Genomic DNA, 15091 nt, shown 5'->3' on the forward strand with positions numbered 1-15091 from the left:
AAAACATTTTCATGTTCCCTAAAAGCTTTCACTGTTGTACATTAGTTTCAGATGAAACAATGATTTTTCCCCTTTAGATGTCAGTTTGGTTACAGCTTCAGGAATCAGTGCAGCATAGTACAAATTTTGTTAACAGGTTGGATTCGGGTAGGTGCAAGAACATTCTGCAGAAATAACTTAAGAAATTTAAATGTTTCCTCCCGGAAAAAAAAAAAAAAATAAAAGTGCTGAAGATGTATGTGCAACTTACAAACATACTGGAAAGATATACAAAGGATGGAATTCTGAAACAAGACAAATGAATATTAATCTTGTATCACAGCTTAAGAAAAGAAAACTAAAGTATATCAATTATATTGTTAATCATTAGCACAGATATTTACACAGAAAGTCGCTGAATTATGTTTCTATAGAAAAACTAAGCTAATAAAATTTAGTTTCCATTTCTGAAACAGAAATATTGTTGCATAAGCACAAAGGTAAGATTTGTTGCCCGAAAATACTCTAAAAACAGAACATTTTCCCTTAGTTCTGCAAGTCACTGTTTCCTATGAATCAGAGTAGGAGCACACTGATTTATTACAACTATCCTTTTGAGCACACTCCCCTATTTATTGCTTATCAGGTAATATTAATGGAGTACCCCTGTTCTGTAAGACCTAATTACAGAAAGTGTTTTCCCCCTTTCAATATTTCTTTTAAAGCAGATCAAACTTTTTACTTCCGTGCTTTTTAAAGAAAATAGCATCTCTTTGTTCAATTATAGCAAATTATGTTAATTGCACTCTTTAGCTAGTTGGATACTGAATTGAGATTTATTGCTTTACATTGTAATTTTGCTAAAAACAGTTACAATGTACAGATTGGGAGACTAGTGCAATATGCAGCATTGACCGTTTATTCAATAAATACTTTTAACCCAATTATTGCCAGCCAAGGCAAACAGTGCAGAAATTGTCACTTAATAAACAAAGATCTATATATAAATTTAACATTTTTTTTTATAAAATCAGTTGCTACTATATTCCCATACAATTATTTCAGAGGTTTTTTCCACATAAAAATTGACTATTATAAAAATATAGAAATGTCAACAGGTTTAGGGTTTTACAAATTTTCACAAAGCTAACTTTTACATTTATATAGGAATATCACACTTTTGTAAAAAAACTTGATAAAAGTAAAGTGAACTCTGTTAGAGACATTTTCTGCACTGACCATTCTGTAACTTTGTTACAGCTTTCTTGGTCATGTGTGTGTGTATATGTGTATGTATATATATAAATAAAATGTTTAAAAGGAAATAATTTGCATTCCCCTTTTAACTTGAGGTCTGTTGTGTATAAAGAAGAGCCATTTTTACAAAGGTGTTCACAGATTGTTGGTCAGAAATTTTTCACACTAGCTTATTTAAAAATAAATTCCAATCTTCACCTAAAAATACCTCCTGCTAATGTGAAACAAACAAATTAGTGTTGTGTTGGGAAGCAATTCAGAACAATTTAATAAATTTCAGCAACAAAATGTTACTTAAACCACCAGTCAAAATTTAACAATGCAATTGTCAATTATTATTTCTGATACCTATAAAATATAAAAATGCAAGAAATCTTAAAACTATTTTGAAGAGAAATAAGATTGTATAACCATGTGGAGAAGATCAGATTAAATTTATCCACCAGAGATATTGACCCAGTAATTTGATGCATGCGAGTGAGCCTCTACAACTTTTGTGGAAGCCCACTCAAGTTTGTGGGAATCTGCACGTGTACTGGGACTGCCCTCACAGATTAGGTTACATGATTGGGGCCATAGTCACTCACTGCATTGGTGTGAATACAATAATGTGCTTTCCAAAACCTTATTTTACCACAGCAATTATTTTCAATAGCACCATCAATTTCTCAGATATCTGTGCCATGCAAATCCAGATAGTATGCAACAGGTTTGTTTCTTCCTGAAACACCACAGTCATTACAAGGCACTGCTTGTCATAAATAAATGCAAAACAATTTCCCCCCCCCAAATTAGTGACATTTAAAGTATGAATATATGTTTCAAAATGTCAATTCAATTTATCATTACATAACATGGTTAGAAAAAGCTAAACATTTGATGGAATTAACCAAAATATATTTATCATAGTTTCATGCATGTTTATTATTTTACCATATAAAGAAACAGAAATGATAAAGTATCACTATCAAATAATGTAGCATGATTGTTAAATAAAGAAAGCTACGCTGAATTTTCCAATCTTCAACAAAAAGTCTACTCTAGACATAACTCAAGTATAAGAAGTTGGAAAATTATCTGATATATTTGCAACAGTTTATCCCTGCAGAAGAGTGAAAAGCCTATTGTCTAGAGCATTCGTATTGAGGCACATTGTAGTTGAAGATACTCAGGCAAATTTTATGGCTAGAATAGAATTTCAGAGGCGTCTGGCTACAGGTTTCCCCAAAAGCAGCTCTTTATAGTTCAAAACACCAATTGCAACGCCTGAAAACAATATTTGGTCCTTAATCACTGCTATCATCATCGTCGTCATCATCGGATACATCATTTAAAGGGGACTTAGGTGACTGGCTGTAAGAGTCTGATCTAGTGGGCTGACAAGTAGTCATCTCCCCAGTAGAAAGAAGATCATAACAGAAGTCACAAATCCGCACAGGCTTGGAGGACTGACTGGGAAGAAGAAACCTCTTTTCAGAACAGGGTCCGCATACAACAAAGCCACATTTGCGACAGTGGTGACGACGATTGACAGGTGTAAATTTTGCTTTCTGACAACGCATACAAACAGTAGCCTCTGAGTCAGGTACCCAGACAGCTGCATGTTCATTACTGGGAGTCTTCCCACTTTTGGAAAGCAAATCAGAAACACATTTATTTATGTGGCTCATCCATTCAGACTTCTCTGTGGCAGTGGCAGCATAAACTGCAAAAGATTTTGTAGGTGTCTTGATAAGCCACCCATTCCGTAGGTCCCCTTCATCTTGGATGGAATCAATAGTGACATTTTCCAGTGGAATTATGTGCTGTTTATTGTATTTTTTCTTCTGGATAACAATGTTGCCATAGACAAGAATATCATTGAATAAGAAAAACTGTCTTGCTTTAGGTTTCTTTCTACACAGCTTTGTTAACACTCCTTCTCCAATCAGAACACGACCAGGAATAGTCAAAGGTTGACCTGCTGCTCCAAAACAGTTTTCCACTATACTTATTCGTCTAGTATTTGCTTCACTGTTTGCCAAGCGATCCACCATCTTTTACAGGTATCCTAAAACAAAAATTAATATTTTGTTAGAATAAGACTGATTCACAAAAGCATTCTATAGTCAAATAATTTAGTAAAACAAATTACTTGAAACAGCTAACAAGACTGATGGCTCTGGGCACTGCTAACTGATAGCACTTTTGTATTCAATTCCTGCTCAGGTCAGTAACAATTAAAAAAGTTTCCATCAATGGATGCCTTTTTAGTAGGCTATTTGAAAGAAAGTTGATCTGTCTAGTTCCCAGTGGACAGGTGTCCACATCACAGAAACCACCACCATAAACGACACCAATAGCAACCTTGTTGATAATACTCGGAGACAGGGTAGGAGATTGAATGACCCTCCTTATCCCTAGAGGTGGTCCCTTCTCCAGGTACAGATAAATGCCCATTGGTAGACCAGCATAGAAAGACTTGCACAGCCACTGCTGAGCTGTACCTGTTCTCTAGACTATATTTCTGAATGTCTGACACTATTCGCAAGCTCTAACATTCACAAGTTTAACACAACTGATGGTTTGTTTAGAAATTGAGTTAACACCAACAGGAACATCACAGGACACACTAGCATAAATATTGTTAATACAGCTAGCCATTACCTTAATTCTTAAGTGTATCTAGTATTGTTATATGTATAGTATATAAATGTATATAGTATCTTACACACACACGTATAAATAAAAATATTGCTAAGTTGCATTGTACATACATTTCAGTCATGGGCTGAAAATTCTACACCTGCCTATTCCTCACTGTGAAGTTTTTCTTGGTGAGGATAGGTTTCTAAACAATCATCAATTTCCACAGAATTGAAGTGCTCAAAAAAGTTTCTAGCCTTTATGGTTGCACAGATACAGTAGTCTTTCAAATATGAACAAAAAGAAAACTGTTGCAAAAGTGTTTTCATGCATCTGCAGATAGTTTTTCACTGCATCTTCTGTTGTTCAGAGCTTTGCCGACAGGCAGAAAAAAGGAAGTGAGGGTTGATTAGTTTCATAGCTGCTATTCAGAACCTTAAGGTCAACAGTAAACTTTCAAGAATTGTGTCTTTTTGCTGATGCTTGGGAAAGATCTGAACAAAAGCAAGTATTGGTGTTCTATACAGAGAAGACCTACCTCCTCAAAACAGGTGGAGAGTGGAGACCTGTTTTCCTCCCAACTTTCATCACAACAAAGAGGCACTGAAAGGGGAGAACATAAAGCCCCTCTTCTCTTTCAGCTGCTAAAAGGTGGTTGGGTAGAAGTTTATGGACACCTACTAACCAGAGATTAATATAAAAAACAGAGCCCCACTTCCCTAAACTGGGCTCAAAGACGGTATACCAGCAGAAATCTTAGCTTCTGTGGGCTGGGCTTTTCACCAGAGTACTGCCCCTGGTTCTCACTGGTGGGAGGCCTCATACGACAGCAACAAGCTCCAGAGGAAGCCAATAAATAAAAGGTACATGACAAGAGAGGTTTCTTGGGTTTTGTTTACATTTATCACAGGCTTTTATAATCCCTCAGTGACCCATTTATGAGGTTTAAATACTGCAGTAACTGCTCTTATGGCATCTCTGGGCTAGTCTATACTAGAAGCGCTACAGGTGAAGATGTTCTCTGCCCACAGGAGAGAGCTCTTCTGTCAGCATAATAAAACCACCTTCCTGAGAGGCAGTAGCTATGTCAACGGTAGCAGCTCTCCCACCCACATAGTGCTGGCCACACCAGCACTTAGGCTGATGTAACTTGTGTCGCTCCGGGGATGACTTATTCACACCCCTGAACGACGCAAGTTATACCGACTAACCTGTAGTGTAAACTACGATTCCACCATATCTCACATTATTTTGTGCCCATAAATGCCTGAGACATTAAAATGAAATATTTCAGTACCTGTTTAATTCTTCACTTTCTTTTGTTTATTCAAGTTTACCCAAATAGGACAATTTGGGGTTTTAGTCATATTCAAGGAATCCAAACATACTGCTTGAATTACTATGGCATGCACCTATACTCCAAAGACAATTCTTGTTCAGTATTAAGTTCCACCTACAGTTATTAATTTTAGCCACACCTCCCAGATATATGTGCCACTGAGGTGTCCTAAACCCAAGCAGTAAGTACACCTCTAACTATCACAAAAAGAATTAAAAATGTAAGTAGTGTTTCAAACTAAGTGATCAGCTTCACAACTGCCAGCATGAAGATCATTTACTTTCTGGAGAAGTACTAGCAACAATAAGTAATAGGATTGCTTGCTGCCTGACTATACCTTGCTTGCTGCCTGACTATACCCTGCCTGGGGATGTGATGCAAATGAGGTTTAGCACCAATAAGTCTTATGATTGTTAGCTGCTGTCTGAGGATCAAAATCACCAGTCCAGATTGTTGACTATTGAAGAACAGGATAAATTTCTTGTTTGTGTAACAGTTAGTTGTGTAACCACTCTTGCTTAATGGTACACTTGTAATAAGCAACCTTTTGTGAATGATTAGATGCCAAAGCTGAGGCATGTTCATTCCAGCAGCCATTTATAATTAAATTTACAAAGCAACAGAAGTTAGTCACAGATTTGGTCCAAAGGGTATCTATCGAATTCACAGGCGAACATTACTAAAGCATACAGCCAACTGGGCACAGAATAAGCTATGAAAATATATAGAACAAAACTTGTTCTTCTATAAATTTCATAGTTTGTGCCCAGGTGGCTGGCTGCATGCTTTAACTAACCCACTGAAGAACACAGCATAGCTTCACTGATCCAGTTCACAAGGAGTTAAGCAGACCTGTAAAAAGTACTTTGTTCAGCAAATTTTTTTGGTAAAAGTTTAATAGGATAGCTTCTCAAAGTGAGAAGAAGAGTAAATTCTAACCAGGGTAATTAAAGATAAAAGACAGTTTAAGATGTATGGGTTCCAGAACATGGGTTTTAGTGACTCCACCTATAACTTGTTATTAAGCCACAAGTTACTGGGCTCAGTGCAGGAAGTTCTATGGCCTGTGTTATGCAGGGCAGGAGACTAGGTCTGGTGCCGCTTTGAGTTGGCATGTCCTGGTTTGTGGGGAGCAGCTTGCTTCTCAGGAGCTGGCTCAAACAACTCGCCACCTCTCTAAGAAGTGGGAGGGCTCGAGAAAGTCTCCAAGCTCATTCCAACTCAAAGTGGCCCCAGACCATGCCATAATGACAGATGCAAAACCTGCAGACATATCTCCACTGCTACAATAATCAACACCCCCACAACACATCTTTCAAGATCCGTGGGCCCTACACATGTGGTGTACCTCATCCAGTGCACTAAAGGCCCCAACAACAACTAAGGGCATGTCTTCACTAGCAACATTAAAGCGGTGCCACGGCAGCGCTTTAATGTGGCTGTGTAGTTGCAGCACCAGCACTGGGAGAGAGCTCTCCCGGCGCTATAAACAAAAACAAACACCTCCATGAGGGGAGTGGCTCCCAGCGCTGTAGCACTATCTACACTGCCATGTTCCAGCGCTGAAAGTTGCAGCTCTCATAGGGGTGTTTTTTCACACCCCTGAGCGAGAGAGAGTTGCAGCGCTGTAAAGTGGCAGTGCAGACAAGTCCTTAGTGGGTGAAACCAAAACAATCACTACACTCTTGATTGAATTTACATAGGAAAATTATCAGAGACAAACACACCACATCACCTGTGGGTGAACACTTCACAGAGCCATCACTCTATATCTGGCCTATCAGTCCTCATCCTCAAAGAAAACCTGCACAACACTTTCAAAACCCTGAAAGCTTAAATCATACTCTGATAGACACTATTCACTAACTCCCTCTTTTTGTCTGATGACTGCAGAGATGTTAACGAGCCACTCTACCTTGAATGGTCTCTTACAGTGTGCGCTAACTACTTATGCTAAACAATTTTTTCCACCTTGCATTTTGCAGTGACATGTAACCAATTTCTGCAGGCTTTAAGAACTCATTCAAAACATTTCTAACCTTTCCAAACACGAAGCAATGTAGGGGGTTTTTTCCTGAAACTACAAACATCCATCTTCAGTGCCTCTGATACAGCTAAGAGCTTTCACAGGCAGAAGCAGACTGAAAACAAGACAGTCGTTTCTTGAAGCCTTCCAGATACAACCTATTGGGCTTGTCGATAGATACGAATTATATCATATTAAACCATGATCTTGAGCAGTCTTGAGAATTAATAACGTTAAAAACAATTTAGCATTCAGTTATGTTAAACATAATGACCCCCATTTACACCAAATGCTAAGCAGTGTTTAAATGTTGTGTCAGTTTCTAAATGCTGTCCAGGTCATGCTCTAACCTGATGCAATTTCTCTGTAAGTTTACAGGTGCAAGCCAACTTAACATAACCAGTTAATAACAGATATATAAAAAAAAAATGTCCACAAACGACAGTCACTGGTTTAAATAAGATGATTTAAGTTAAACCAGTGCAACCTCCAGCTTTAGATAATACCAAAGTCAGATAAAGAGACCCCAAAGTTAACACCCCACAAGTGACACAAAGGGAAACAAAACACTTACAAGCCTCCTGCAGGGAGGCAGAGTTCCCAGTGGGAGCAGAGACTTCATATTCTGTTGCTATGCTTCCCTCCATGCAGCTCCAGCTCGGGAGGGGGGGGGGGGGGAGGAGGAGGAGGAGGAGAAGGGCAGGAATGTTGGGGGCCGAAAGGAATGGCTGGCACGTGCTGCATTCCAGCTATTCCCAACATTACAGCTGGTTGCTATTTCTCAACTTCTCTTTAGCGCCCTCTCCTGGATTGTCCCAAACGGCTCTGTGAGGGTGGGGAGCCATCCTGTGTTCCCACAAGACCTATCCTACCCCCCATGAGGCTTCCACAGCCCAGCAGGGAAGCAGGCATTCAAACGGACAGTTCTTGCCTCTGCAATTGCAGAGAAGGCCAACAGGGAGCTGCTCAGAACACTCCTGGCTCACGCCAGGCAACATAACAAATGAAATTCAATATAAATAAATGCAAAGTAATGCACATTGGAGGTAAAATTTTATCATCTTACAGTATTATAAATTAACTATGACCTCAGGAAAGGGACAGAGGCATCATAGAACCAAGCTCAATGAAGAGCTCTGCTCTGTGCAACTGTGGTTAAAAAAATAAAAAACAGTCAGTTGCACAGAGAATGGGATGATGAATAATACAGAGAAGGCTTTTATATAAGTCAATGGTGTGGTCTCATCTGGAATCCTATGTGCAATACTGCTCACTCTGTCTCAAAAAAAGGATATTGCAGAACTACCAGGGGTTCAAAGAAGGGTGACAAAAATGATGGAAGGCAAGGAAAAAAGCAAGACCGAAAAGATCGGAATGTTACTTTGGAAGGGACATGTAGATATGATAAAAGTATATAGCATTCATTATTTTATATAGAGAAGGTTCTCCCCATTTCAAACACAAAAATAAGGATATATTCAATTAAATTAAAAGGCAGGAAATTAAAAACCAATAAAAGGAAATACTTTTTCATACAATGCATAATAAAACTCTAATTCGCTGCCACAAGAAGCTGTTGAGGCCAAAAACTTTGCAAGATTAAAAAGGGATTGGATAATTTTATAGCTATCAAGAATATCCATAAAAGTCATAATAAAAGGGTTGCATAAAAGACATTAAACCTTATGCTTCAGGCCTTAGGCCAATCTCCAACTGTGAAAGAACAGGATCAGACCTGATGTGCAGTACAGATTATCCCATATCTACCTACTCTGGGGTTCTTACACCTTCCTTTTAAGCATCTGAAGTTGGCCACTGTAGGAGACAGAATGTTAGACTAGATGGACCTGGTCTCTGATCGAGGATGGAAAGTCCTATGTTCTTGGGTATGCAGGGGAAGTAGCGGGAGACAGTTGGACATGGTACCACCAACTTCTCCCCATAGCAACAGGGTTGATTAAAATACTTCAGTTTAAAATTTGCAGGTCATATCCTTTCATAATCAAATTTTATTAAAGTCCCGGTGGAGGGCCAAAATGCTGATCCTCAAGCGTAACAGGCTAAATGGCCGTTTAAATATCTTGTGTATGAACTTGGTTTGTAATTCTTTATTTCATGCTCCAATGCTTGTGATTCTTCATCTTTAATTCAACTGATCTACATTTGCAACTTTAATTAAAGTTTTTCGTGGGAATTCAAACAAGAGGCTACGTATACCAAAACAAAAAGCAAGTTTGTCTGAAGGATCAGTTGACAAGTGATACTAAATGCACAATACATAAATCAAGATAAACAAGAGTACTAGTGTACAGCACATTATACAAAAAATGGCTCCATCTCCTGAATATAACAGATTTAAAGGCAGAAGTCCTGTAGCTGTGAAAGTCGAGGAACATTTTGAATCTTGACATACTGTGTTTATCATAGTCCAAACCAATTCTGATCTTACACAGTAACCTGAGCCATTGCAGCATTTCACTATATTCTTACCTTGGTGCAATAATGTTGCTCTTGAACAATACTGTAAATTACCCCTTCAACAGGAAAAAAACAACTGGGCTATGTATTTTAAATCTCTTTAGAAAATGCTCCAAGTCATTCAGACTTATGGATCTATTTTTATTTTACAAAATGACTGGCCACAAATTCTGCATAATTCAAACCTCCTCTCTTGCTCCTAACCCATATGGTAACAATTACTGAACACAAATGCAATCAACCCACATTTTGCTATGCATCCATTCTTGAACACTCCTGTGAAACAAGTACTACATATTAGCACTAGCTGAATTCACTGTACATGATTACTCCTGGGGGAATTATGTGCCACTGCATATGCAGAGAACTTATGTCCCCCACAGATTTCTTTGCTTCCACCCCAGAAAAAAATGACTTTCTGACAAGGAAGCAAAGGCAAGCAACAAGAGTGATCATGCGACCCTCCCCAGCAGTAGTATCGGGTGCCCAGGACAGCTGGCAGAGAGGTAAATCATTGTGGGGCAGAACCCAGAACCCTCTCTGACGAGTCCCACTCCACCTGCACCACCCCGCCAGATCCCCAAGCTACTAATCCCCAACCAGCTGCACCTGGATCCCCACACCCCCAGAATCTGGACCCCACCACTGAGCTCCCCACACCCAGACAACCCCGCCAAGCTCTATCCCCTCCCCAGAGTCCAACCACCTTCACCTGAACCCCCCTGCAGAGTCCTATTACCATGCACCCAGAACCCTCCCGACAAGCCCCTGTGCATCCAAGTCCCCCACTGAGCTGCCCACACCCAGATTGTCCCACAGAGAACCCTCTCAACCCACATATGGATCTCCCCACACTAAGCCTCTCCACACTTGGATCCTGCCTTGCTGAGCCCACCTGGCAGGGAGGGCAGAACCCTAGGGTGTTTCTGGGGCAGGCCCGGTCCCTGCGCTCTGTCATGATTGGGTGCAGCCTCAGGTTCAGCCTCACCCTTGAGTCCATGTCCTGGAGGTGGAGGGAGCTGCACAGTGAACTCCCACCTCTGTGCAGCCAGTGGCCTGTGCTCCCCAGTGCCATGCTGGAGCCTCCACATTTATTTGACAAATACAATTTGCAGAATTTTGTAGAATGTCCTCAGGAGTAACACAATGAGACAATAACACTGATTTTATTTGATGCTCCTTGAGTGCATTAAGTTAATTACCTCCTCCCTACAGCCCTTTTGTAATTTCAGCCTTATTGAAGAATGTAAAATACATAAATTATTAACACAGAGTGCAAAAATACTTTATCGGAGCTTCACACCTTTTAAGACCATTTCTAATTGAAGATTCTGAGCAAAGGCTTCATTTTATTGAGGTTACTTGTATTAATTATCATGACTTCTTTAAGTTAGTATCTTGCTGTAATATGTAAATTTCATTACATTAAACACTACACAACAAGCTGCACTTATGATTAAAGCAATTCCCCCCCACTTTACACACTTTAGTATTTCATACAGAAATTTTAGTTCAATAACTGGACTCCGAACCTTTGCTGCTTTTGTGCCACAAAATAGCTTTGATTGCTACTATATACTAGAATGAAGTATTTTAATTTCACCATCTCAACATCCCAAAAGGTTAAAACCAGCCAAATAAACAAGCAACAAATATCGTCAATATAGTTCATGTTCATCCTTAAGTCTACATTTAAATAAGAAATTGAAGCTTAATTCTGTCAAGCAAGAGTGAAAAACAAATAGCAGAAAACCCAGGCTTGTCTCTCTATTGATCTATATAGCATCCTGCTGTTTAACTTCTGGTTTTAGCCTTAACTCTAACTTGCTGATAATAGTCACGATGGCCATATCTACATTAGCATTTCATAAAGCCTCCTACCACTACATTACCGTCTTTGCCGCTCTCTAGGAGCCATACCCAGGCTATATCCACAATTAACAGTTGGGGTGGAGGGAATGATAAAGAACAAGGATATTGTACCTGATAATTGAAGTTGCACACAGCTCTGCATAGAGCATTTCTTCATCTTGGCCACAATGTACTGGGAGTCATGAATGGAGTAACAAAAGGCAAAGAGATTTAATTTGAGTATATTGCCAATTCTCCAATTCCTCCTTACTTCCTGCCCTGGACAAGGAAAACTCTTCCTATTCTATTTCAGGGCCCTTCCACAAGCTATCCAGTGCTCTCTATTTATATCCCTGCTTTAATGAGCTCCTGACCACCCCTATTTTGGTTGCCTTAGTGTACGAGTTAATTGTAATGAAAACACATTATCCGCACTCAAATTAACTCCTCTGAGTTAGCCTAGCTCAAGCAAGAATGGCCATACTGCAAAACACTCCAGCTACACACAGCGGTGTTACTGCACAAGTTTACCATCATACTCACATTAAGGGTTTGTATGTGAGGATGGGACTCAAGTTAACTGAAACGACAGGATTACTTTTTTCCTACTGGGAGAAAAACCTGAAGTTGCCACCTCTGTGACTTATTTCCAATCATCCTCCCCCCCAAAAAAATCTTGCAACATGGTGATCCTTCTCTAAGTAAGGAGGACTCAACAAGTCTCCTGAAGCACATTAACACTGTCGTACATATGCCAAAATTTGGTCTCGAGGAACTTTTAGGAGCCTAGAAAACTTGGGACCCAAACGACCTCACTGTTTAGGCACCATATAAGTAATACTTTGATCCCATGTGTTTCTTCGTATAACTGGGTCCACAAAAGAATCAAAATAAGTTCATGGAGCATAGGTCCCTGAATGGCTATTAGCCAAGACGCTCAGGGACACTACCCCATGCTCCGAGGATCCCTAGCCTCTGACTGCCAGAAGCTGAGAGTGGATGACAGGGGATGGATCACTCAATAACTGCCCTGTTCTTTTCATTCCCTCCAAAGCACTTGGCATTGACCACTGTCAGAAGACAGGATACTGGGATAGATGCTGCATTCCCTCTAAGCTGTGCAGTTGGGCGGCCGCCCAGGAGTGATCCAAGGGCCGCGCACTTCATTAGCAGAACTGCGAACATCTGGCAGCATGTGTTCATGTGTCCCTCCCCCCCGCTGCTTTGCAGCCATGTTGTTCCTGCCCTCTGCCTTGGAGCCCAGGGCCAGCTGTTCCTGGGACCCTCCTGCTGGCTGTGCAGAGTGGGGGAGAGAGAAGAGGGTGCTGATGTCAGGGTGTTCCCCTCCCCCTCTGTATCCTATCTCTGCAGAGCAGGGAAGGGGGGGGACAGGGCTCAAGAGCAGGAGAGCTGCAATGGTCTGAAGTCTGAATGAGCCTTTTGAGCCCTCCCATGGCAAGTGAGAGTGCCTTAAAGAGACAGTGCACAGCATCTCTCAGAGACTTCCCCAGCAGCCAGCACACACAGTCTCGGTCTCTCTCTCACGCACACACCATCCCAACACATACTATTATTTTTGTTATTGTTACTTCTTGGTACTTCCTGCAATGCACATATATTCTCTGTAATTTTATTCTTTCTAAGTGTGTTATTTTAGTTTTTTAACTGGTCTATACATTTCATAATTTTTATTTCTTTTATGCTTAAATTTAATTCTTTGAGTACTGAGTTCTAAAATGCCTAACCTGTCCTAGTTGGAGTAATTATCCCTGGGGTAACTTTAAAAAAAAAAAAAACATTAAAACTAGGTTTTTTGTTTCTACTAGTGGTGCACATCCACACATTACTTCGGTGCACATAAAATTTATTCCGTACATGGATGGAAAAAATTAGAGGGAACATCGGCTAGATGGACCATTGATCTGACCCAGTATGGTCGTGCTTATGTTCTACCCTAACTCAGACTGGGGAGAGCAGAAAGACCAAAAAAAGAGGAACTTCTCTTAAGATGAGCGACACCAAAACATTTTATCAAACTCGCACTGTGAAAATATTCCAACAACAGCTTTCAGGTAACACACCAAGTTTACCATAAACTTGGCAGCCTGCCACTGTAGTCATTTAAAGCTTGCGCAATGTACCAAAAGTAATTCGCTAGAAAAGGAGAGGGAAGGGGACAATAAAGAAAAATCTTGTTACACAGCAGAAACCCTGTCATCCAAAACTCAACTGCTTGGCCCTCCCTTTCCAACCAAGAACCAGCTGACTTCCTGTTCTGACTCTCAATTACCCAAATGTATTTGATGCTGCCCGAGAAGTTCAGATAATGGGAATTTTACTGTTTTACTTTAAGAGTGCTATATTAGAAATGCTGCTGCAATGCAACAGTAACTGTAAAACTAAACTAAGAGCAAACTAAGCACGCATACAACTAATTTTTAGAAGTGAGCGAGGTTAGTGCTTAAGAAAGATACCAGCTTGACAGCAGTTGTGCCTGAAATCCTTTATTTCTCTACTAAACAGGTACAGGAATGGCAGACTCAGAACTACCAAACTGACCTTACTGCCTCAATCTTGATGTAGAAAGCCACCTATAGTGTAGACACATCCTTATGGACTTTACAGCAGCACTGCTGTACCGCTACAGCTGTGCCGCTGTAAGCTCTCCCATCTACCACTCTCCTGCCGGCATAATTATGCCACCCCCAATGAGTAGCACTAGCTATGCCAGCAGGAGAGCCTCCCCTGCTGACATAATGCTGTCCACAGTCTCTTTTGTCAGTGAAACTTAGGTCGGTCAGGGGGCATATTTTTTCAAGTTTTCAGTGTGCTGCAGGTCTTTTTATTGATAATGCAAAAGCATACTATAGAAGCTATCCGGGGAAATGGTTTTATCAAATGATTAAGGAACAGATGGGGGATAAGCCTTCTAGAGGGTGAGGTGGGGTTTTTTTTTTTGTTTTTTTTTTTTCTTTGCGCATGATGTAGTTGAAGCTTCTGACAGCGGGGTAAGAAACAAAGCTAGTCTTTCCCTCCCCTTCTTAGGCAAAGGTTGAGAAGACTATGTTTGGAAGGAGCAAATCTTGACAGGGGGTATGTCTTCACTTACCAGAGGGTCCAGCGGCAGGCAATCGATGTTCTGGGATCGATTTATTGCATCTGGTTTTAGACGCGATAAATCGATCCCGGAAGGGCTCGCCGTCGACGCCGGTACTCCAGCTCGGCAAGAGGAGTAAGCGGCATCGACGGGGGAGCCTCCCTGCCGCGTCTGGACCCGCGTAAGTTCGGACTAAGGTACTTCGAATTCAGCTCCGTTATTAACGTAGCTGAATTTGCGTACCTTAGTCCGAAGTGGGGGGTTAGTGGGGACCAGGCCAGGGGTGTGAAAAACACAAAACTACACCCCCCTGACTGAGGCTAGGTCTACACTACCCGCCTGAATCGGCGGGTAGAAATCGACCTCTCAGGGATCGATTTATCGCTTCCCATCAGGACGCGACAATCGATCCCCGAATCGACGCTCTTACTCCACCAGC

The 15091-nt window shown here is 40.7% G+C and overlaps 1 protein-coding gene across 1 annotated transcript in view; it reads right to left on the minus strand.

The window, feature by feature from the left end:
• Positions 1–877: 877 nt before the first annotated feature.
• PLEKHF2 (pleckstrin homology and FYVE domain containing 2) overlaps positions 878–15091 on the minus strand; it is a 34666-nt gene continuing 20452 nt past the window's right edge. The window contains exon 2 of the mRNA XM_054020383.1: positions 878–3286. Coding sequence (XP_053876358.1) covers positions 2523–3272 — 750 coding nt within the window. The 5' untranslated portion in view covers positions 3273–3286 and the 3' untranslated portion in view covers positions 878–2522. The remainder of the gene's footprint in view (positions 3287–15091) is intronic.

The sequence above is a fragment of the Malaclemys terrapin genome, chromosome 2 (genome assembly GCF_027887155.1).
Source record: "Malaclemys terrapin pileata isolate rMalTer1 chromosome 2, rMalTer1.hap1, whole genome shotgun sequence".
Classification (NCBI taxonomy): domain Eukaryota; kingdom Metazoa; phylum Chordata; order Testudines; family Emydidae; genus Malaclemys; species Malaclemys terrapin.